The 26,027-nt window shown below is 42.2% G+C and overlaps 1 protein-coding gene across 12 annotated transcripts in view; it reads right to left on the bottom strand.

The window, feature by feature from the left end:
• The window catches only part of ZNF827 (zinc finger protein 827), a 174,789-nt gene that overhangs the window by 84,548 nt on the left and 64,214 nt on the right, over positions 1–26,027 (bottom strand). For 11 of the 12 annotated variants that reach the window (XM_045055801.1, XM_045055802.1, XM_045055806.1 and 8 more), the window contains exon 5: positions 24,442–24,675. The exons of the other annotated variant lie outside the window; for it this stretch is intronic. In XM_045055801.1, coding sequence (XP_044911736.1) covers positions 24,442–24,675 — 234 coding nt within the window. The remainder of the gene's footprint in view (positions 1–24,441; positions 24,676–26,027) is intronic. 12 annotated transcript variants of the gene reach the window in all.

Below are 26,027 nucleotides of genomic sequence, written 5' to 3'. Positions count from 1 at the left end.
GAAAAGAAAAGAAAAGATTAAGCTTTCAAAGTTACACACCTAGCTTCTCTGCCTTGACTTGTAGTCCATCTGCCTCTTTCTGGAGTGCTGACTCTACCCCCTGGCCACCCCTTAGGGATTTGGTGACCTGACGGCCACCGTGACCTCTAGCTACCTAGCTACCTCACTCATAGGTGCCGTCACAACACACGTTTCCCTCTTTGTGTTCCCTCAGAGTACTAAATATTTGGGAAACAAACAGTGGGGTCAGTGTCACAGGTAGGTAGTGATGTCTCCGAACCCTGCAAGTCATTCCAAGGCTTGAGGACAAACACAAAACATGCCAGCAAAGGATTCACTTAATTTTTAAAAGGAACCTCAATGATATAAAGAGCAAAGCTAGAAAGTAGCTCTTTATCTTCTCCCATCCCCTTTCCCCAGCGTTGTCCCTGGGTTAAAAATCCCGTGGCTAGGTGAACCACGGACTTGAATGGTATCAGGTTTTGAAAGCTACTTGGGATAATTTCAAGTATGATTTACGTGAAGTGTTGTCTGCCCTTTCTTATGATAACTCTTGACCTTTCAAAACTGCACAAAATGCTGATTACTGATAAAAAAAAAAAAAAACCTTTACATTTTTAATCTACCTGATAGACTCGAGACTCACAGAGAAGAGTTTTCAAACTGACATCTCAGGGGGCAAGTGAGGCATAATATAAGAAATATCTTGGTGCTTCTTGCTCTTCCATGAAATAGCATTATTGCCAAATGGTTTTGTTGTTGTTGTTGTTAAAGCAGGGTTTCTCAACCTCAGCACTGATGACATTTGGGGCCAGATACTTCTCATTTGGGGAGGCTGTGCTGTGCATTCTAAGATGATTAGCAACATCCCTGGTTTCTACCCACTGGATACCAGTACTACCCATCCTCCAGGTGTGAGAACCACGAATAACTCCAGACGTTGCCAATATCCTCTGCGGGGAGGGGGCAAAATCACCCGAACCGAAAACCGCTGCTATAAAGTTTTTGCGACACTTTGACGTTTAGCCCCTTCCCCCAAATTTAATCTGCACCCGAGGCAAGTAAGAAAGAAAAACTGCTCTTAAGTTATAGCTTAGGCTCCCTCACATACTAATCCCATCTCAAGCTGGTGCCTGGACAGGCTAGCGTAGGAGGCAGAAGGCAGGCTGACTTGGGGACAGATCCCAAGTCAGCTAGAGATCCCCACCGGTCCTCTCTCTTCCCTTTGCCTAGGGCATCCTGACAAAACAATTGTTGAATTAATCATTTCACTCTTTGCTTGGACTCCCACACCCAGAAACATGCCTACCCATCCAGGGTTTACTCATTCCCATCATCTTCCTTCTCCATGTGCATTATAAATCCTTCTAGAATGTCTTCCTAAAATAATAGGACAAATACTAATTTTACCCCAAGTGACTTATTCTGCTATTCCAAGAAAGAAATTGGCACATGGAAAAAGAGGAAAGACAAGAGTATTAACAGTAGGTTATATGTGGGACGTGGGTTGAAGGTGACTGTTTATTGCAATGCTCATTTGTATCTTGTAATTTTTCTATGATAAATATAGATATTTTGTCCTTTACTTAAAATTTTAAAAACAAAAAAATGACAACATATGCCCATATAAAGGTGATTATTTCCTCTTCAAGAGTATTTAGAGAGGCGCCTGGGTGGCTCAGTTGGTTAAGCACCCGACTTGGGCTCAGGTCCCCATGTCACAGTTTGTGAGTTCGAGCCCCATGTGGGGCTCTGTGCTGACAGCTCAGAGCCTGGAGCCTGCTCGGATTCTGTGTCTCCCTCTCTCTCTCTGACCCTCCCCCCCCCCCCCCCCCGTGCTCTGTCTCTTTCTCTCTCAAAAATAAATAAACATTAAAAAAAAAAGAGTATTTAGAACACTGTGTATGCCTGGTAGCATAGGAGAAGTAGGTTTCAAATTAGGTAAGTCCTATTTAAACTCTGCTTGGCAGAGGGGAAAAAGCAATGACAACGCAATAATATTGTCTTTTTTGCTTTCACAAACAGTACATGTTAGTAATTATCGAACGGGATTATGTCATTCATCCATCGTGTGGCTGTTTCCGCCATTTTTTAAATGTCCACTGCATACTGAGTACTATGATAGAGGCTATGTGGGATACAGAGGCAAAGAAGACACAGTTCTGGCCCTCAAGCACTTTTAGTCTAAATGAATGATCAGACAAGTATAAACAGCCCTCTAATAAAAGAGGTAAAAATAAAATACAGTGGGAAGAGGAGTTAAGGACCACGGGGAACCGCAGCACAAAGGCAGAATTGTACTCTACCTGGAGTGTTCAAGGAATGTCATGTTTTCTGGTTTGGCTGGGGGGCCAGCATGGAGAGGTGGAACTGGCACCTTGAAGAAGCCAGACTCATAGCATAGAATAGAAACATAAAAGCAACTCTGTTCCTGTCTTCCACTGTCTCTTTAAAACTGCCCTGTAGAAAGAGCTCCTCTCCTGTCCCTGGGTGAGAAAACTCAGGCCGGCCCATAACCTGGTAATTCTTAGACAATTCAAAGCCTTATGGTCCTTTGAGCAGCAAAATGGTCCTGATTCAGAATCCAGAAGGCCCAATCCCACGTGTTAGTCCACAGTTCCACCTTCTGGGAAGGTGAGTCCCTGCCCTTCCCTGGAAGTGTCGACAGGTAGCCTTTTGGGAGGAAAGGATCTGCTTCTTCTCCCTTTCTTGTTGCCTTCTCCCCAGCACACTAGTGGCCCTTTCAGACCCTAGAAAAGAGCTGGAGAAGGCGGGGGAAGAAGCGGGGGACAGAGGAGGGAAAGGTCTTTGCTAGCCTGTTCTAGAATGGTTTCACCCTGTTAAGGCCAGCAGGCATTTCTCTCATGGGATTCAAGCATGGGATCTTCAGAGATCTTTTTTTTTTTTTTTAATGTTTATTTATTTATTTTGAGAGAGAGAGAGTAAGTGGGGGAGAGGGAGAGACAGAATCCAACCCAAGCTGTCAGCACAGAGCCCCACTTGGGGCTTTATCTCACAACGGAGAGATCGTGACCTGAGCCAAAATCAAGAGTCGGACACTTAACGGACCGAGCCACCCAGGCGCCCCTCTTCAGAGACCTTTAACTTCGAGGTGATCTTTCCCCTGTAGTTCCCTTTACCTGGCTGAACTCCCTCTTGTCTGGGGTCCCTTATTCCCTCCACCGACCCAGGAATCTGCCAACCACCAATCATCTAGGCAGCCCCACTGGAAGCCATATAAGACAACACCCATGCCATCCGTCCCACAGGAAAATGGTCTACCCTGGAGCCACATTTAACACCTCCCTCTTTACTTGATCCTACAAACTGAGCAAGCTCAGACCCCACACAGTACTGCAGTGGCTCTCGGCGCTCATGCACGCAGCCCCCAAGGCAGCTCTCCATTTCCCACCTTCTAGATTTCCCAGGCAGACGTCAGACCCCAGTGTGCTAGGCTCCCCTCCTGAGGAAAACAGGACAAATGCCCCAGTGGGCGCCCCTTAAGCTGTGCTCTCTAGAGTTGGGGTGAGGCCAGTCCCTCTTCCCTCATCCCCACCACCCTGCAGTGAGGGGATCATAGCACAGTTGTCTCCAAGATTCCCTCACCCCCGTCTTCAATTGCCTCTCACTTTTACACCTTCAGTTTGGCCAAGAGGTCCAAGAGGCGTGTGTGTGTGTTAAAATACACCTAACATAAAATTTACCATTTTAGTCATTTTTAAGTGTACAGTTTAAGTACATTCACACTGTTGTGCAGCCATCACCAACCACCCATCTCTAGAATTTTTCACCTTCCGTAATGAAGTTCTACCCATTAAACACTAACTCCCCATCCCTTCTTCCCCCCCAACCTCTTGTAACCACTGTTCTATTGTCTGGCTCCAGGGTAAGAGTTTCCTTCCTTCCTCCCTTCTTTCCCTCCCCTCTCTTCCCTCCCTCCCTTCCTCTCTCTCTCTCCCCCTGCCTACCCCTCCCTCCTTCCTTCTCCCCTCCCTTTCCCCCTTCTTTCCTCCTTCCCTCCCCCTCCCTCCCTCTCTCTCTTCCCTTCCCCCTCTTTCCCTCCCTTCCTCCCTCCCTTCCTTTAAAGTCCTTCATGCTGAAACTTTGGTGCTGAAGCCAAATCCTTCCCTGAACAACCGTTTAACAAAAAGGGTCACATTATATTCCAGAGAAATAAAACCGGAGAGGTAGGTAGGGACAGCATGCAGAATCTTAGGTGGGGGCCCGGAAGCCTTAGGGAGAGGGGGCAGGGAGGAGCCAGCCTTTGGGAGGTTTGCACAGAGGAGGAGCACGATCGGATTGCACTGCAGAAGGCCAACCTGGCAGTGGCACTTGGAAGGCCTGGGAGGAAGTGGCAATGAAGGCAGTTGTTAGGAGCTTATGGTGGTAATCCAAGCAAGGAGAGGATGAGGGCCTCAACTAAAGGTCACAGGGACAGAAGAGATTCACAGGATACTCTAGAGGTTGAATGGGGAGGAGCTGGAGGCGACTGGCTAGGAGTCTGAATAAAGAATGAAGAGACCAATGTGAGAGAAATTACAAGGAAAGTTTAAACGTGGCCCGGATGAGGGGGAGCGTGATTAAAAAAATAATTCTATGATTTCTAAGCCTTGAGATTTGGAAGACGCTACCAACAGGAGTAGGAACATAGAAAAGTTGAGTTGGGGAGAAATACGGAAGGGAACTTTCAGTTCTGTTTTGCCTAAGTACTTAACCAGGAAGTGGAGGTCGGGATGGCTGTGGGCAGAAAAGTGACAAGTGACACACAGACCAGCAGTCATCTGACTCCAGAGGACTTGGGGAGATCCAAAGGAAGGTGAGTGGAGAGAAGCGGATGGGGAAGAACTGTTACCTCTACTTTTAGGAGGAGGAAGAAAGAATGAGGAAAAGAGGAGGAGGGGGCACCTGGGTGGCTCAGTTGGTTAAGCATCTGACTTCAGGTCAGGTCATGATCTCATGGTTTGTGAGTTCGAGCTCCACAACAGGCACTGACAGAGCAGAGCCTCCTTGGGATTCTCTCTCTCTGGCCCTCCCCTTCTCCTGTGTGTTCATGCGCATACAATCTCTCTCTCTCAAAAATAAATAATTAAAAAAAAAAAAAAAAGAGGAGGGGGAAAGGGAGTGGCCCAGCATGGTGTGTTCATGGAAACCCAGAGAGAAGGAGTGAGGCACCCGGGCACCTTCATGAGAGCCTTGAGCTTCCGGCCAGCCGCCGCATTCTTGCCCTGGGGTTCCTGCACCCTTAGATCATTCCTCCCCTTAGTTCCATCCCCTCTAAAGCCCCAGCCCCACACTCCCTGCAGCATCCCTCAGCACACCTCCACGTGCCTTCGTGCTCCTGTGATGCTGAAATATTCCAGTTGCCTGAACGTGCCATGCTGTTCCTCACCCTATTCCCTTCTAAAATGCCCCGATCACATCCTATTCAGATTTCAAAAGTACACTTGGCCTCTGAACAACTCCTCCTCCTGCAGGTGTAAGTTCACATGTAGGGGCGCCCGGGTGGCTCAGGCGGTTAAAGGTCCAACTTTGGCTGAGGTCACGATCTCGTGGTTTGTGAGTTCGAGCCCTGCGTCCAGCTCTGTGCTGACGTCTCAGAGCCTGGAGCCTGCCTCGGATTCTGTGTCTCCTTCTCTGCCTTTCCCCTGCTCATACTCTCTCTCTCTCTCTCAAAAATAAACATTTAATAAAAAGAAAAAAAAAAGAAAATTCACATGTAACTTTTTTTTTCTTTTTCTTTCTTTCTTTATTTTTAAGAGAGAGACAGAGTACAAGTAGGGAAGGGGCAGAGAGAGAGAGAGAGGGAGATACAGAATCCGAAGCAGGCTCCAGGATCTGAGCTGTCAGCACAGAGCTGGACACAGGGCTTGAACCCACCAGTCGTGAGATCATGACCTGAGCCAAAGTCGGACGCTTAACCGACTGAGCCACCCAGGAGCCCCCACGTGAAACTTTTGACTCCCCCAAAACTTAACTACTAGCAGCCTGCTGTTAACCGGAAGCCTTAATGATAACATAAATAGTTGATTAACACAGTTTTGTATGCCATATCCATCTTAAACAGTATTCTTGCAATAAAGTAAGCTAGAGAAAAGAAAATGTTAGAAAATCATAAGGAAAAGACATTTACAGCATTGTACTGTATTTATCGCAAAAATCCCTGTAGATGTGGACCCACATGGAAGTGAGCCTGCACAATCGAGCTTGTGTAGTTCAAGGGTGACCTGTATTCAGGTGTCCCCTCTGTGAGCAGCATTCCTTTATCTTGGTCGAGCTACGCTCTCTCTCCGCTCTATCCTATCTCTAGATTGTACGGCCCCTGCAAATCCTGTAGTGCGCTGCAATGATTACTCACACACGCGTGTCCCCTCTGGGCCAACCTGGCAGGGGAGAGCTAGATTCCCACTTGTCTTCCATCCCCAAGACATTGCCCCGGCCCTGGCACATTCGATGTGCTTCATGTATTATCCGTCACACGTGTCACCTGAAGCACAGCACACAGGAGGTATGCGATGCTATCCTCTGTCTCTTGACTCCTCAGTCCTACACAGACACTCACACATGCAATGACCTCAAAAAAGTGTGAAAGGATGGAACACTGGCCACGGCGCTGAAACAGACAACAAAAATGGACACAGGCGTTTCACTCTCCAGGCGGTTCACCATCACGATCCCCAGCTAGCATTTTAGAATAACAAGAAGCTTAAGGAGCAACACCAACTATGTATGCCAGGCGGAAACAGTACACTTTTGAGAGGGCTATCCCTGTCAATTAGATAAGTTAAAAATCTTTCATCTCCATCTTGCCGTCCGCAAAGATACGGGGTTCTTGTTGGTCACAAACACACCGTCCGGGTATGAAACCTGATCCCCATAGACGGTGGTTTTATTATTAACACCCTGTGAACAACATTGCAGGTCAAAAGGACCAGGTGAAGTGACATGAACAACTGGGAACAAGAAGTGAGATCACATGGTAACGTCCCATCGCGGGGCCTGGCACCACCGGCATCTGATAAAGGCGGCCGCTTTCTGCCTTTGCTTTCTCTTGCTTGACTTTGCCCTTGCCCAAATCAAAAAGGGATGGAGAGCTGGGCTGGGTTTCCTGGGTTGCTCGGGGAAGGACCGAGCCCCAGGCCTGCTCGAGCAGCGGTGAGGGTGGAGGCAGAAATGGAAATGCTATTCCACAGAAGTCTGACACTATCTGTCAGACTCTTTCTCCTCGGAGAGAAGCAATGTGGGAGTGAGGCCAGCCTCAGCCCGGCGGCCATTCCCTCACCCTAAGACTGGGGCTGGGTCTCCAGCGAAATGGAGATAAACTTAGCTCCATTCTCCGTATGGATATTAAGAACCCGAGTCTTAGATGCTGAATGCTATTCTTCCTTTCCTCTTTCTTAGCCCACCCTGTCCTTCTGAAGTAGCCATCACTCGGAACACAAGCACACGCATCCTGACACAATTTGCTGCTCTTTAGGGGACTGGATTGGTATATGCTTCTCCCTGGGAAGTTTTATATTAAGTTTCGTTTTTCTCTACGGTGTGGCCCTTGGCTCATTTCCACCACGCGTAGAGTACGGTGGGCCTCAGCAGAAAAGCTCCCCATTCCTGCTCTGAGTAACGAAATCTAAGGCTGAGGATTTTCCATGGATGCTGCCACACCCCAGAGAGAGGGAACACAGGCTCTCTCTCACATCAGCTTCCTACTCTCCCTGTGGGCACACAGCTCATCTGCTCCTGGGGAAAATGAGAGGAAATGCTCTCCATGAAAGAATACCGTGATGCAGCAGATTTCTCTCTAGTTCTTCTAGTAATATACGAGGACCTTCAAAAACAGTATTTCCCGGGGCGCCTGGGTGGCGCAGTCGGTTAAGCATCCGACTTCAGCCAGGTCACGATCTCGCGCTCCGTGAGTTCGAGCCCCGCGTCAGGCTCTGGGCTGATGGCTCAGAGCCTGGAGCCTGTTTCCGATTCTGTGTCTCCCTCTCTCTCTGCCCCTCCCCCGTTCATGCTCTGTCTCTCTCTGTCCCAAAAATAAATAAACGTTGAAAAAAAAAATTCAAAAACAGTATTTCCCAACAGAGGAGCCCCACATGACTTCTAGTACACACACACACACATACACACACACACACATACACACAGTTTTTGATTCCCAAAACAATTTCAAAGATATTTTATCAAAGATATTTTATCAGAATTGGCCTTTGGAATTGGCTCACCAAAACTATAAATCACCTAGTGTTTCTCCTCTAGCAGTGCTGTACATGCTGTACATGGCCATCCAGGAAGGAGGGTACACAGACATCTGATGATTTGGCTATGTACACTAGAATTCACAGTTCACTAGACAGAGGTAAGCAGGGGGTCAACTTAGAACCAAATTTTTAAAAACATAAAATGAGGGAGGCAACTGGATGGCTTAGTTGGTTAAGTGTCCGACTTCGGCTCAGGTCATGATCTCATGGTTTGTGAGTTCGAGCCCGGCATCAGGCTCTGTGCTGAGAGCTCAGAGCCTGAGCCTACTCTGGATTCTGTGTCTCCCTCTCTCTGCCCCTCCACTGCTCATGCTCTGTCTCTCTCTCAAAAGTAAACAAACATTAGAAGAAATGAAAATTAAACAAAAATAAAAACATACAATGAGGAACACCAGGTGTTCCATCTGAGTCTGCAAGAACAAATATGTCCTAAAAAATGGAACTTGAACTTTAAAGGCTGAAGAGTTAGTGAGACCTGGAAGTTCTCTTTCAGGGGTCCAAGAAACCTTATTTTCTATTAAAGCAAAGTACTTGATGCTTTATCCTTCAGTCGACTTTTAAACTTGTCTTCACATCCTCTGTGCCAGCAAGCAATGCAACAGGTCCTTGCCTGGGATATCTCAGCTGGGCATTTACTGGTGTTTTCAGACTGGCCACAAAACTGGGACCACCATCGTAGCACAAATTTAAACTCTATTCTGAGTATGATGTTACCTAGTGTTAGCTGACACAGGAGGCTCACGTGATGAAAAGGAGGTCCTTTGGACGTGCAGAAGACGATCACAAGTCAGAACACGTCCATCACGCTAAACAAATTCTGCATTCAATTTCACTTGTGTCCAATGACAATCAAGCATTAAAACGCTTTGGTCACCGGGGGCTCTTCTCCAACCAGCAGATGATGTAGGGTGGCTCAGTCATTATCTTTTGACCCCCGAGTGTCCTGGTGTTAATGTAAAACCTCTCCCAATCATCGTGTTTTCTTTTCATTTGATGATTTCACTAGAAATTAGCTAAAGAGGCGCATTTAAACTGTATGTCTGCCATTTGGTAACATTCCAAATGATCTCATTTTTTAAAAATTAACCTATTTTTCATCTAATGTCCAGCATATACTTCGCCTGTCTCCCATTAAAAAAGAAAGAAAGAAAGAAAAAAGAAAGAAAGGAGAGAAAAAGGGTCAATTAAAGTATCTGATCTAACGTTAAATCTATTTAACATTATTATCCTTTGCCATTTAATAAATCTAAGCCCTGTCCACCTCATCTGCTGTGATTAATTGGCCTTTATATATCCTCAATGAACATGAATGCTAGTTGGGGGTGGGAGGGGATGAATGCATAGGTTTTAAGCAGAATCCCTGAAAGATTCAGTTAAATTCTTGCTGACATAAAAATAACCAAAAAGCAGGGCTCCTGGGTGGCCCAGTCGGTCAACGGCCTGACTCTTGATTCCAGCTCAGGTCATGATCTCAAGGTTTGTGAGTTGGAACCCCACATCAGGCTCTGTGCTGACAGTGGGAAGCCTGCTTGGGATTCTCTCTCTCCCTCCCTCTCTGCCCTCCCCCGCCTGTCCATTCACTTTCTCTCTCTCAAAAAAAATAAATAAACTTAAAAAAAAATAACCAAAAAGTGAGGTCCATCTCTGTTAGGTGATCGGTTGACCACTGCTTTATGCACAAAGAGGAGGGAGAAGGACAGAGAGAGTCCCTAATACTCAGAGAGAGGAAGGAGCACATGAAGAGTTTTATTTCAGTAACTGAGTTTTACTAAACTTTAAGTATTTTCCATTAAAAGATGATAACAGGGTATGAGTATATGCAGACAAGTTTAAAATGTTTTCCTTGGGTGGTGCTAAATATTACTGAATCACGTCCCAAGTTATCTCTGTTGAGAAGTCCTGACTATTTCTCTTCCATTGGTTGATGCTTCCAGCAGCCAGGGAAGGGCTGGTAAACATGATGCAGAGCAGAACATCACATAACAACAGAGGTAGAACCCAGGCAATAACTAACTAGAGTGAGATATGGGCAGCTATAGACGGGGTGGAAAAAGAATGTAGGACCCATGCAGGAGAGGGCACGGTCTTATTTCCCTTTGTGTCCCTAGTACCTAAAGCAGGGCTTAGAAAATAATAGGAGCTCAATGTTGAATGAATAAGTGAAAGAAAACAAAATAATAAGAAAGAATAATACAGGGGCGCCTGGGTGGCGCAGTCGGTTAAGTGTCCGACTTCAGCCAGGTCACGATCTCGCGGTCCGTGAGCTCGAGCCCCGCGTCAGGCTCTGGGCTGATGGCTCGGAGCCTGGAGCCTGTTTCCGATTCTGTGTCTCCCTCTCTCTCTGCCCCTCCCCCGTTCATGCTGTCTCTCTCTGTCCCCAAAAAAATAAATAAAAACGTTGAAAAAAAAAAGTTTAAAAAAAAAAGAAAGAATAATACATAATACATATAATACAAAAACAAAAAAATAAGAAAGACAAAAGACCATAAAGAAAAAATGGAAAGGCTAAGAACTCAAGAATAGGGTTCATTTAAACCCCTAAGACATCTTTACATACTTGTGCCAGGAACCAAATCCTTCATAGCCAATGATAAATGAGGCTTTGCTTTTGATAGGGCACTGTCCCTAGTACTATGCTTGTGGAGATCCTTGAGCCATGGGTGGGACCATGTGATGTTGGAAAATGGTTCCTCTGGGCTCTTAACTCCCCATAATTCTTGGAGACGTAAGTGCCTGGGTATCCTCACAACGTATTCTGGCTGTGTTTCAACCTTCTTTTCCAAATGTTTTTTTTTTAAATCAAAGTTACTTATATGTAGCAATAAATGACTCATTTTAATTTCCTTTCCTCTCTCTGCTCCTGTGTCCTCTCCAGTGCAGGTGCTGAAGAGCACCAAAACAGCCAACTGGTGGCAGGAGGAGGAAGGGGAGGGAACACCTAAACTGTGAATGAGGCCCCAATACTTAACCATTCACTGTTTGTTTGTTTGTTTTTTTCTTGACCACTCACTGTTACACACAGGATGAACACTGTAGCTCTGGGTGTCTCCCAGAAAGCCGAAAAAGGGTCGGATAGGAAGAGCTTTCTAACATAAACAATGTGTTAGGAGAAAATATTTTCAACAGCATTAAAATGGGATAAACAGGGCACAAAGGCTTTAGCACAAGGAACCGAAGGAGACCACCATCTGTCTCCGTTAAATTATCCTCCCACTCCCCAGTTTTCTTCTTTATTTTTCCACAGCTCTTTCAAACGAAGTGAAGAGAAAAAGATATTTTCTACATATTATCCAGTATGTGAGCTAATACGTAAGCACTGATGAATTCTAAGTGACGACTACCACCAATATTCAACTGCACAGTGAGGCATGCTGATTCCACTCTCAAAATAAGTCCCACAAATCACTGCAACTTCACCTTTCATTCTCATTAATCCTTTGCCTCTGCTGAGAGCCTCTCTCCCTCTCGACCAGAGGGGCCATTAAGTGTACCTTTGGCTACATGTATGTGGACCACAGGACTCCTCCAGTATGATATCTCCATGAATAATACCCCCACCCCCAAACACTAAGAAGAATTTTTACTAGCAACAATAGGGAGGTGTGTGTATATGTTTAGGTGGGTTTAGGGGGATAAGGATGATAGTAGTAGGAAGTAAGGAAATGAGTTCATAAATCATTCTTTAAACAATGACCCTCACTGCCTGATTTTGGACCTAAGATGAAATGTGGTGGGTCACAAGTATATTCTATCACTTCTCCCCCATTTCTCCAGCTGTGGAGATAAGTGATCCAAGCATATGGCAAGTCACAGGAAACCAGGAAATGTGCTTGAATCCAGCTGCTATCCCATATTTAGAAAATAGGAAGTAAATCAACTCACAGCACCAACTCAGGATGGTTTAGATTTGGGGAAAATAGATACATGGGTTCAGTAAATAGAATTATGAGGAGGGGAGACCAAGATCCCTTCAGAAAGAATGTCACTGGTCCTCATATTTGGATAAAGCAAAAATGCCACTTTTTAATCCTTTGTCTTCACATAAGAATAATAGAGGCCATTAGGGAGAAGTAGAAACAAAGCAAGCCTAAAGTGAGTAGAAGGAAGGAAATAATAAAGATTAGAGGAGAAATAAATGAAATAGAAACTAAAAACAAAACAAAAGAATAGAATAGAATAGATTAATGAAACCAGGAGCTGGTTCTTTGAAAAGATAAACAAAATTGACAAACTTTTAGCCAGACTCACCAAGAAAGAAAGAAGACTCACATGAAATCAGAAATGAAGGAGAAATAGTAAATGACACCACAGAAATACAAAGGATATAAGAGAATATTAGGAAAAATCATATGTCAACAAATTAGATAACCTAGAAGAAATGGATAAATTCCTAGAAACATAAAACCTTCTAAAACGGGTTCAGGAAGAAATAGAAAATTTGAAAAGACCAATTACTACCAATGAAACTAAATCAGTAATCAAAAAACTTCCAACAAACAGAAGTCCAGGATAAGATGGCTTCACAGGTGAATTCTATCAAACATTTAAATAAGAGTTAATACCTACTGATCTCAAACTATTCCAAAATATAGAAGAGGAAGGAAAGCTACCAAATTCTTTCTACAAGACCATCATTTACCTAAGGACACTACAAAAATATAACTATAAGCTAATACCTTTGATGAACATAGATGCAAAAATCTTCAAAAAGTATTAGCAAACCAAATCCAACAATACATTCAAAAAACCCTTTACCATGATCAAGTGGAATTTATTTCAAGGATGCAAGCGTGGTTCAATATTTGCAAAGTAATCAACATGATATATCACATTAACAAGAGAAAGGATAAACACCATATGATCATCTCAATAGATACAGAAAAAGCATTTGACAAAGTACAACACCTACTTGTGATAAAAGCTCTAAATATAAAGCAGGTTTAGAGGGAGCATATCTCAACATAATAAAGGTCATATATAAAAAAAAAAACACAGCTAACATTATACTACTCAATGGTGAAAAACTGAGAATTTTTCCTCTAAGATCAGCAATAAGAGTGAGATATCCACTCTCACCACTTTTATTCAACATAGTATTAGAAGTCCTAGTCACAGCAATCAGACAAGAAAAAGAAAAGAAGACATAGAAATCAGTAAGGAAGAGGTAGAACTTTCACTATTTGCAGATGATATGACACTCTAAATAGCAAACTCTAAAGACTCCACCTAAAAACTACTAGAACTGATAAATGAATTCAGTAAGGTCACAAGATACAAAATTAACATACAGAAATCCATTGTATTTTTATACACTAATAATGAAGTAGCAGAAAGAGAAATTAAGAAAACAATCATATTTACAACTGCACTGAAAATAATAAAATACCTAGGAATAAACATAATCAAGAAGGTGAAAGACCTGTACTCCAAAAACTATAAAACATTCATGAAATTAAAGATGACAGAAACAAATGGAAACATGGTCCATGCTCATGGATTAGAAGAAGCAATATTGTTAAAATGCCCATACTACCCAAAGCAATCTACAGATTTAAGGTAATCCTTATCAAAATACCAACACTACTTTTCGCAGACTAGAACAAATAATACTAAGATGTGTATGGGACCATAAAAGACCCTGAATAGACCAAGCAATACTGAGACAGAGGAACAAAGCTGAAAGTATCACAATCCCAGATTTTAAGTTATACTACAAAGCTGTAGTAATCAAAACAGTATGATAGTGGCACAAAAAATACACACATAGATCAATAGAACAGAATAGAAAGCCCCCAAATCAACCCATGCTTGTATGGTCAATTACTCTACAACAAAGGAGGCAAGAATATGTAATGGGAAAAAGACAGTCTCTTCAATAAATGGTGTTGAGAAAACTGGACAGCTACACGCAAAAGAATGACACTGAATCACTTTCTTATAGCATACACAAAATTAAACTTGAAATGGATTAAAGACCTAAATATGAGACGTGAAACCATAAAAATCCTAGAAGAAGACATAGGAGTAATTTCTCTAACATTGGCCATAGAAACATTTTTCTAGATATGTCTGCTCAAGTAAGGGAAACAAAAGCAAAAGTAAACTATTTGGACTATACCAAAATAAAACGCTTTTGCACAAGCAAAGAAAACCTCAACAAAACGAAAAGGCAATCTACTGAATGGGAGAAGATATTTGCAAATAATATATCCAATAAGGAGTTAATAACTGAAATATGTAAAGAACTTATATAACTCAACACCGTCAAAATTAATAATCCAGTTAAAACTGGGCAGAAGACATGAATATTTTTCCAAAGAAGACATACAGACAGCCAATAGACACATGAAAAGATGCTCAACATCACCCATCATCAGTGAAATGCAAGTCAAAACCACCATGAGATAGCACCTTCAGTCAAAATGGCTAATATGAACAAGAAACAACAGATTTTGTAGAGGATTTGGAGAAAAAAGAACCCTCTTACACAGTTGGTAGGAATGCAGACACTGGTGCAGACACTGTGCAAAAGAGCACGGAGTTTCCTGAAAAAATTAAAAACAGAATTACCATATGATCCAGTAATTCTACCACTGGATATTTACTCAAAGAAAATAAAAACACTAATTCAAAAATATATATGCACCTCTATGTTATTTACAATAGCTCAGATATGGAAGCAACCCAAGTGTCTATCTATAGATGAAGGGATAAAAAAGATGTGGTCTATATTTATGCAACAGAATATTACTCAGCCATAAAAAGGACGGAGATCTTGTCATTTCTAACAGCATGAATAGACCCAGGGGTATTATGCTAAGTGAAATAAGTCAGTAAGAAAAAGACAAATACCATATGATTTTACTCATATGTGGAATTTAAGAAACAAACGAATAAACAAAGAAAAAAAGAGACAAACAAAAAACCAGACTCTTTAATACAGAGAACAAATTGATGCTAGCCAGAGGTGTGGTGGATGGGGGTATGGGTGAAATAGATTAAAAAGATTAAGAGTACACTTATCTTGATGAGCACTGAGTCATCTATATTATTACTGAATCATTATTTTGTATACCTAAAATTAACATAACACTGTGTGTTAAAAATTTTTTAATTTAGAACTTTATTTATTTATTTATTTATTTATTTAAGAGGAACAGAGGCACCTGGGTGGCTCAGTCAGTTAAGCGCGTGACCCTTGATTTAGGCTCAGGTCATGATCTCATGGTTCCTGAGTTCGAACCCTGCATCGGGCCCCAAGCTGACAGCATGGAGCCCACTTGGGGTTCTCTCTCTCCCTCTTTCTGATCATGTTCTCTTTCTCTCTCAAAAATAAATAAATAAAACTTAAAAAAAGAAGAAGAATAGAAGCCATAAGGGAGAACAGTTTGCTTCATTACTTTCCCATTCTTGGTCCAATATGGACACTCCCCTACCCAACGGAAACATGTCCCATTGCTCTCAGGTTGTGGCTACCTTCTGGAGCTTATGCACTGAGTGACCCAGGCACTATCACCCGCTTGAGCCCCTGCTCAGTGGGTGATGGGCCACTGAGCTGCGGACAGGCTACTTGACAGTGGAGAAAGGATTTCCTTCTTCAGCGGTAGATCTGTGATACCTGTTTGTACCCAGATGAGCACAGAACCCATTGGGGTTTAATTATACACGTGAATAAGTTAAAGGTGAAAGGTTAATAAGGCGATGAGGAGAAAAACCCCTGTGGAATGAGAATGTTTTAGATCTCTCGTTGAGGGAAATGGTGGCCATGCTCTTCCTCACAAGACTGTAACTGTGGTAACATGTAGCCAAAAAGGCCGAGACCTTTTTGAGGACCACGAAAACTAGGGCGGTAGAGGAGATCCTAATGCACTGATAGGGCACGCCTTCTACCGGGCAGGGAAATTTGTCCTCTGTGTGAAAAATGGAATAGAATGTTTGACTCGTTACTCAAATATTTGCGTCCACACTGCAGTGGGATCCCTCCGAAAATGAAGCTTCTTAGAGCTGTCACCACTGAATAGTACTTATTAGTGGCCTCTCTTTGCCACGGTTCGCGTTATACCTGCAGTCACTTATACCAGAACACAGAAAACAACACAGGAACGAGGAGGGCACACTATTCCAGCTGCAAACACATTTTCTAGGTGGCATTCTTCATTCTTTTGCTCTGTATTATTAAAGGAAGACCTGGAACCCCTCCACACTTCATCCTACCCTGCCTGTACTCCACCCCCCCCCACCCGCCATCCTACAGCCCTACCCTCACCCCTTACAGCTGTGATCAAACCCTTGCCTCCCCCAGTTCAGCCAAACAGAAAAGGAATCTATAATGAAGGTGGAGCCTATAAAATTCCTTTCAGAGTTCTTGCCTGGCTTCTGGAAACGCACGCCAATACAAATTTTCGTGGCTATGTTAATATATGCAGCTATGCAACAGGGAAATGACAATAAAACAAGAGCCCTTTTGAGTCCAGTCCTTCTGAGTCCCAGGCCTCAGTGTGGGAGGCGGAGGAAGCTGGGTCAAGAAAGCAAAAGGGTGAGCAGAGGGGTGAGGGCTCTAAGGGGAAAAGGAGTTCCCAGAGGCTCTGGCCCTGGGGGTGTGAACCGGAAAAGCTCCTGCATTAAGGCGGGGAGCAGAGCAGCAACAGCCATTCAGGTGTGTCCCTCCAAGACCTGTAAGCTGTGTGTGAAATTACAAAATGAATAGAAGGGTGCATACTAGTCAAAGAATGAGGGTAAGCCAGTTACGGTGGGAGAATCTGTTCGAAGCAAGTTCTTTCTTCTTGCTGAGAAAAGGATGGTGCTTCCAGAACTGCACATGGCAAGTTGCTACTCTGTCTGCCTGAACAGTCAGGTAAATAACACCACTGTACCTCCATTGAGTTTAACAAGACCTAGACCTTCAAGAAAATGATTCTCTTTGGTATATAAACATGCCACATTTTTATCTTATTAAAGTGATCTATTCCCTGTTTGTATAAGACATAGTTTTCACACTCCAAATACCTTCAATTCTCACTGAGTTTTCAAGTACTAAAAAAAGAGTCTAATTCCTTATTTAAGATTTAACTCCTGGGGTGCCTGGGTGGCTTAGTTGGTTAAGTCTCCAACTCTTGATTTTGGTTCAGGTCATGATCTCACAGTTTGTGAGTTCAAGCCCCACATCAGGCTCTGTGCAGATAACATGGAGCCTTCTTGGGATTCTGTCTCTCCCTTTCTCTGCCCCTCCCTGCTTGCACTGTCTCTCTCAAAATAAATAAACTTAGAAAAAAAAGATAGAACTCCCCAGTTATGGGTTTTCTGTGTACGTGTGTGTACATACATATATACGTATACAGATACATATATGTACACATATATGTATGCATATACATATACATGCATATACCAAGAGTTGCTTAGGATATATATGGCATGAGGACAGTGATCTAGCCATTAGTTGTAAGCCCCATTACTAGTCACATTCATTGTAAGTCATTTCAGAAGCTGACATACAAATACCCTTTGCCATCAGCTGAATCATAGAATGCTATGGCAAATGCAGAAATCAGACAGGTCAACTGCACTAGGGAGGTCTGTGTTAAATAAATTAGCTTTCATAGGCTTTATATCTGAAAATTAAATGCTGTGCTCATATAAGCAAGGACAGGCTTTCATTTTAATACTAAACTATTCTGCATTTTCACTTAACTTTTGGAATTACAGAAAACATGACGGTGCTCACAAGCAACAAAAGAAAAAACAGTGAACCTGGACTATATCAAAATTAAAACCTTTTGAGCTACAAATAATGCCATTAAGAAAATGGAAAGACAGTCAGCAGAATGGGAGAACATATTTGCCAATCAGGTACCTGATCAGGGGCTTATATCCAGAATTGCTAAGGAACTTTTACAACTCAAGACTAAAAAGACAAATAACTCAAAAAGCAGGAAAAGGACTCGAACAGACGTTTCTCCAAAGAAGATACACAAAATGGCCAATAAGCATGTGAAAATATCCCCAGCATCTTAAGTCATCAGGAAACACAAATCAAAACCACAGTGGAATACTAGTGCATACCCAGTATGACAGCTATAATAAAAAAGACAGGTAATAATAGGTTTTGGCAAAGATGTAGAAAAATTAGAACTCTCATACATTGCTGAATGTCAAAAGGTGCAGCTGCTTTGGCAAATAGTTTGACAGTTCCTCAAAGTGTTGTATATGGAGTTACCATTGGATTCAGCAGTCCACTCCTAGGTATACGCCCAAGAGAAACTAAATATGAGTTCAAAAAAAAACTTGGACATAAGCGATTACAGCAGCCAAAAGTTGGGCAACAACCCAAACTTTCATCAATAGATGACTCGATAAACAAAATGTGGTATTATATCTATTTTATACCACATAGAAAATTAATATTAATTATTGATGTATTTATTCCAATAATATTCAATGGAATATTATTCAGCCATAAAAAGGAATAAAGTACTATAGATGAGCAACAAAGATGAACCTTAAAAACGTTACGCTAAGTGAAAGAAGTCAGTTACAAAAGACCGTATATTGTATGTTTTCATTCATGTGAAATGTACAGAATAGGCAAATCTATAAAGACAAAGAGCAGATTAGTGATTGTCTAGGGTTGGCAGTGGTATGGGGATGGTTGAGGACTGACTGCTAATGGATAGTTCTTTTCAAGGTGATGAAAATGTTCTATAACTAACTGTGGTGACAGATGCAAAACTCTGTGACTATACTAAAAACCATTCAACTGCACAAAAGCCAACATTGCCCAAGAATAATCATGAAAATTAACAACAAAGAACACTGAAAAAAGCAGGATTAATCTGAGGCTCACAACCAACACTATCTTGATTTATTAAGTACATGTGTCCTTCTACAGAAAGGTTCCCAGATGCCATTATTTCATAATAAGTTAAAAAGAACCTCTACTGAAGATGCTCTTTTTAAAAAATAAAATGTACATTTAATAGAGCTTTGCTCCCTGTCAGCCTTAACGTAGGCATGTTACTCAGATGGACAAAATTTATTTCTCTCATTGACCATTTCCTCGGCACAGGGTTTCTCAAAACTTAGCTGTCAGGTTCACTTGGAGGGCTTGCAAAAACACAGAGAGCTGGGCCTCCAACTTCAGAGTCTGAACAAGGTCCAGAGTAGAGTTCAAGAATTTGTATTTCGAACATTTCCCTATCCTCCCCCACCCATGCTGATTCTGCCAGTCTGGGGACCACTCTTTGAGAAGCAATGCCACAGCACATACAGAGTTGAGGCTGGCTAGGCAGAGTCCTGGCTGGGCGGGTCTTCCCCAAGACTCTACCAGAAAAGAAAGGTAAAAGTCATCCAAAGGCCAAAACGCATTTACATTCAATATTTAAATAACAGCAATTACCATAATCTGCTCCTCAAACTTTTGTGGTTCACACATATTGTTTATCTTCCTGGTTTCATGCCACCCCCATTCTTGCCCACCCAAGACGCATTTCTGGGGATTCTTCTCCCTCACAGCCATCCTATAAGACCGCAGCCATGTCTGCCCAATGTGACCTTATCCCTAGTGACAGAAGTTTCCACTGGTGGATCCCACTTGGAGCTGGGGCAATCAGCTGGAATTTGGAATTGGGACTAAGAAATTTCTGTCTGGCTCCTCTTTTGAATAAAAGGCAAACTCAGAAAGCTGCAAGAAATTGCCATTTTCCACCATGTGAACTGGGTAATCGAAAAAGCCCATCTGCATTGCACAGAAAAGCAGGGATGAGGTAGAGAACGAGAGCTTTCTGGTTTCCACATGGTCCTCCAGACTCTGGCTTCAGTGAGGGACACGCCTTTCTGCATCCCTCCCCTGGGGTTCCATAAGTTTACCCCAAACCTGCATCTTCTGTTAAACTCCCCTGGCTTGCCTAAACCGGCTGAAGAGTATTATGTACAACCAAAAAGGCCTTAATTAAAACTGTTAATAAAGTCAATTTGGGGGTCTCTTTCCTCTCTGTTTCAGTTCACCCCAGAGATTAAACTCTTCTGAAACTTCATCGCCCCCAAGTTCACCTGCTTCTAAATATTTCATAGCTACGGGACACCTGGCTTCCTCAGTCGGTAGCATGCAACTCTTGATCTTGGGGTCGTGAGTTCGAGCCCCATGCTGGGGATAGAGACTACTTTAAAAAAATATAATAAATAAATAAATAAATAAATAAGAAAATAAATTAATATTTCATAGCTGAAGCCCTATCTTACTCAGGAGATTCCCTGAATCCTACACCATTATGTATTTCAAATCTAGGGCCTGCTTGGATTTCTCTAGAAAGGCAATTGTAATTTATTGTTCTCTCTAAGACTAGACCGGGATAAATAAATATAAATCACAAATGAATATAAATCAATTCAGTTTCTTTCCTTGAGCAAAGAAATAAGAAAACCTATAGATGTGTTTCAAATTAAGGTCTAATATTAGGTTGTATTTACCATGGTAGATAAATTTAAGTGTTTAGTTTTTCATTAATGTTTCTGAAATAACTTCAACTTTTATTTTGGTGGAATTCCTATTTTTGAGATTGCATTCTTAACCCGCTACTTCTAGGTTCATCTACAAATATGTTACATTTGATGTATTTATTCCCATGCAAAGCATGCGGCTCCCCGAAAGGAGAAGGGGCATTTCTTTATCTCTGTGTGTCCAGCTACTTCTCTCACCGCACAACAGAGACAAAACAGATAAAGTTTTGTGTTGCCTTCAACACTGCATCTCATCTGCAGCAACACATCTGTTCCGTAAGTTTGTGAGGTCACTAGACGTTGCAAAACCAGGGTTCAATAGTGACAGGATTCTCTTTGTCTAATGTTACACATCCTCTGTATTGAACTTAGGATTTTGGCCTCCTTAAATCAAGACTTCTGGGAATTATCTTTGGCAACTATGCGCCTTAGCAAAAAAGTCTGATTGTTTTGGCTGCCTTGTGTCACATAACAACAGGTAGTCACAGACATCCAGCAGTTTCCTTAGAGTGGGTTGCTTTCTTTATGGTAATCAATTTACTTGGCCCAGCTGTCAGGCACTTGACTTCCCAATTAACAACTGGAAGCAGAACTTGAGCCGCAGGAAGGAAGAAAACTCAGATTTTCCCAAACACACAGTTAATGAAAAATTTAGCCTAGCCTCTACCTCATCTGTGTTTTTCCCATAAAACGTAAATGTCAATTTGGAAAACAATATACCTACAGAAATTTCTCCACACAGGAAAGTTTCACATGATATTTCACTAGGCCCTGTGCCCAACATCCATCACTGAGGAGTCAACATAAATTAATTTAAAACTGGAAATGAGGCAGCCAAAATTGTTGACCAGTTTTCCTCGTATTAATTCAGTGAAAAGACTAAGAGTGCCTGCACTACAGACCACAGCTTCTAATCTCAAGGAAATAAGCAACACAGAAGAAAAATCCTTGTATTCCACATCTTCTCAAATCTGGAAGAAGGAAAAAAAAAATGTATACTAATGCATGGGGCATATTTTCTCACCCAACTCTTCCTGGCCGAAAGGATTTTTCTCCATGCCACAGAAGACTGTAAATGAAAATCAGCAAGGCAGGAAGCAATAGGGACTCCTGTTCATGAGAACGCCTGCAGAAGGGCTTTGTGGGTATCAACCCAGGTGAACCTAATGCAGCCTTGACTAACCTGCATGTGTGCAAGGACACCCATGTATGGACAAGAGCAAGACCTCTTGTCCATAGAGGGACGGGAACTATCATGAGAAAGGGGATTTGAAGACACCAACAAGTCCTTTACTTGGATGTCTTTCAGTGTATGAATCCTGAAATTGCTAAAATTACATCTTGAGGAGAGAGAGCATAGGAAGTTTTTCCCTAACATCCTTCCAAAAGCACTGCTTCATCCATGATTAGAAACTCTAATATCCACTTTAAACCCAATAAAGAGTGAGTCCTCTTTACCCTGTGGCTTAGGAATGGAAGAAGCTTGTTTTTAAGTTACATGTCTTGTTTTAGGACTAACTTGGAAACTTCTTCACAGTTTACCTGATCATAATCTGCTAGAGGGTAGATGTGTGGAGTTCTAAGTGCAAAATGCTTGTGGAATGGAAGCCACTGCCCTGGTCTGCCTCTACTAGATCATAACCATCTAGAAGATAGGGGCTGTGATGCATATCCTTTTGACCTAAGTCTCCTGCAAAAAAAATGTTGGGGAATTTTTTCAGGACAAAAAAAGAGTTATGTTAGTCGTTCGAACAAGTTTTCACTTCCACGCTAGGAAGCAGGGCAGATGCCCTTTGGAAGTACGACTGTGTCATAACATTCAACTGTTGTTGAATAGCACATGTACTCAATGTAAGTCAACATAAACATTTAGAAGGGTCACTGTTGTCTACAAATATCAGTAAATGTGCAAGGCTGTATGACCATATTCTATTTGAGAGATATCATTATTATCTAGGAAATGATTTCATACTTGAGTGTCTCAAATCACATCTGTTCAAAGGGTCAGGATAAAATGTCTTCCTTAAAGAACATCTTTTCACAGGACACCTGGGTGGCTCAGTCAGTTAAGCATCTGACTCTTGATCTCAGCTCAGGTCTTGATCTCAGGGTCATGAATTTGAGCCCTGACCTCCACACTGGGCATGGAGCCTACTTTAAAAAAAAAAAAGTTTCCTAAAATCTCATTGCATATTATCTTTTGGTGCCACCCCAGCTCTCCCTGCTCACAATACTGGTTGCATAACAAACTCTGAAACAGAAATAGTATACACTAGGATCCTACCAACAGGAGTTACTGCTGATAGAGGGTCACTGCCATATGAAAGCCTATGCTACACAAGAAGAATCAGAGAGCTGTGTGATCCCTTTGAATTGACTGGAAAAACAACAGACATTATACTCTGTCACTGAGACTTTTCGACACAGGAAGGAGGGCTCAAATATATGAAAATATGTTGGCCTGAACACCATTTTTTTAAACTTTCAGCTTTCGGCAATCAGCACAATCTTGCTAGACCTCCCATCTGCTAAAAAGAAGCTGAACCATCACTGTGAAGTTTAGAAAAACGGGGCTATAATAAGGATGTAATAAATGTCTTATGCTTTATCTATAATAAATCATATTCCCCTGAAGTTCCAGTGTGTTCTAAATTAACATCAAAGGAAAGAATTCTTAACCCCACCAACTGGCAAATACAGGAATTTCAACTGTTCTGATATAATGGCTCTAAGTAAATCACTATTAATTTCTTACTTCCCAACCTACTGGTCAACCAGAAACACAGTCAGAATTGCTGATGAAATTACCAGGAACGAATATCCCTAATGTATTTCCTGCTTTCATCCTCCAAGCACAGCAAGTTACAAACTGAAAGGGCTTTTGATTCATATTAACATTTTGAATGTAGTTTCTAAAAATCACCTTTAGTGAACTGAGGCTGGGATATGACTTGGTAAGTATTATTATTGATGTAACTTTTCTTTCCATGCTCTGAAAGTCATACTTTTGAGTTCAGAAGGCCCTAAATTTTTACCTGTTTTGAAGGCACATATGGGAGACTGCATGGAAAAGAACCCAAAATACATGAATTTCAAATTATAACCCATTTCTCCTACCGCTGACAGGCTGGGATTACACTTAGATATGATTAAAATATTATTCATTCATCCCAAGAACTTAGATTAATTATTATAATATTCCATTATGAAATTTTCTCTTCATAAAATCTCTTATTGCCACTCTATTGGTAATTACTTCAAGTGCCATCTCAACTGCTTATTAAGAAAAATATTTTTAATGGTTCTTAACGAATACAGTATAAATACACACAGAAAGAAAGGTCCTCTATTAAGAAAGAATAGATATTTTGACCAATTAGCAGAAGTGCTTTGAACGTCATTAGAACCCACTTAAGATTATGACCTGCATCATCTTAGAAAGCAACAGTGTCTTCCAACAACTTCCAGGAAAAGAAGGCTGTATTTCACAAGACAGGTACACAGTTAACGTCCGCAAACAGACTCGTACACACGACACAGGAACGTGAGCCAAGTCATCCAGTCACTCCTGAATTCACCTCAATAATGTGATGTTGCCACCATTAGGCTAATTACAACCCATGCAGGAAGGAGCCCAGCTGACTTCAAACGAAATGAGCAGAATGTGAATATTTTAGAATAAACCAAGTACCTGATAGTTTCATGAGAAGTTCGGACGCTGCTTTGACTGACATATCCGGCCTTAGCACGTTCCCCTTCCCCTCCTGGGGCTTAAGGGTGTCCTCAGCGATGCTTGGGGCTGACACTTCAGATTCCGGGCTGAACACATAGCTGGACCGAGGCAAAGCGGCATTTAAGGCCTCTTCTTCCTTCGGCTCCTCTTTCACTTTAAAATTAAGATTCATGGGCTCCTTCTGATTTGCAGCTGTCAGAAGAAGAAAGGTATTGTATATATACATATACAAAAGGCCACTCCCCCTCTTAGCTGCCCCCGGACTTAATGAGATATGGAATGCACAATCAGTGTGCCAACAGCAAGAGGGACCACAACCCGATCAAAATAGGATGGGACCTGGGCAGAAAAAAATACAACACGCTCCACGAGCACAGGACTCTGAAGAGTGTGGGCTTCTGCATCTTTGGAACCCATCATGGTTGAAGAAGTGCTGCCTCTACAAAGTGGTCATTTTCTCTCTGGTTTCCCCAAATGTCTTCTTTCCTGTATATGCTGCTGCCTCCCTGACCTATAAGCATTCTTCCCACTTAATCCTATTATAAAATAATGCTTTCAGGCAATTATCCTGCCAGAAAATATTCAATAGAAACATGAGTCAGAGGCAGTCCCCAAAGCCGAAACCTGGGGTGGGGTGGGAAGGTGACGAATTTGCCAGAGAAAAGCTCAAAGTAGAGATATCCCACTCTTGCCTTATTATAAACTGACGTTCCTGACCCTCGAACACTGGGGCACGCACTTGGAACTGTTTTCCAGTCATGGTGAATAAATCCGCATCTGTGGTTCAAGTCATTTCTAAGCCCACGATGGGCATTTGTTTTTTAAAGGATTTTATTTTTAAGTAACCTCCACATCTAACGTGGGGCTCAAACTCACAACCCCGAGATCAAGAGTCACACGCTTCACTGACTGAGCCAGCCAGGCGCCCCTCACAATGGGCATTTTTTAAAAGAAATGCTTTTATCTTGAAATAATTTTGGATTCACAGAGAAGTTGCAAGATGGTTCACGGAGTTCCCATATATTCTTCGCCCAGCATTCCCCGATGCTCATATCTTACATAACCATGGTGCATTCGTCAGAACTAAGAAATTCACATTACTATGATCTAAACTCCAGATTTTATTCAGATTTCACCAGTTTTTCCACTAATGTCCTTTTTTCCATTTTTAGCATGGGTGGTTGGTGTGGAGTGTGCGGTCAGGGCAGAGCTAACTGGTCTATTATGGGATGGATTCTGTGGCTTGGCTACACCATAACAAGCCTTCCCCAACTGAGCTGCTCACTCCCTGGGAAAGACCAAGAAGGAAGACAAGCATCCTCTTCCACCACTGGCCACTTTCCCGGGCATCTTGCTCCCCTTTAATGGGCCATGCAGTAGGACCTTTAGGTTGGTTATTTTAGATGTGTCGGTCTTTTGAGAAAGAAGATCTCTTCCTAATATACACTTCTTAGTAACACTTATTAGATGAGCCAAAAGCCCATTCCCGCTTAACACAAAAGAAGATGAAGATAAATCCACAAAGCTTTTGACTTGTTGCCCAC

Source organism: Felis catus, chromosome B1 (genome assembly GCF_018350175.1).
Source record: "Felis catus isolate Fca126 chromosome B1, F.catus_Fca126_mat1.0, whole genome shotgun sequence".
Taxonomy (NCBI): domain Eukaryota; kingdom Metazoa; phylum Chordata; class Mammalia; order Carnivora; family Felidae; genus Felis; species Felis catus.
This window is presented reverse-complemented; position numbering and strand designations above follow the sequence as displayed.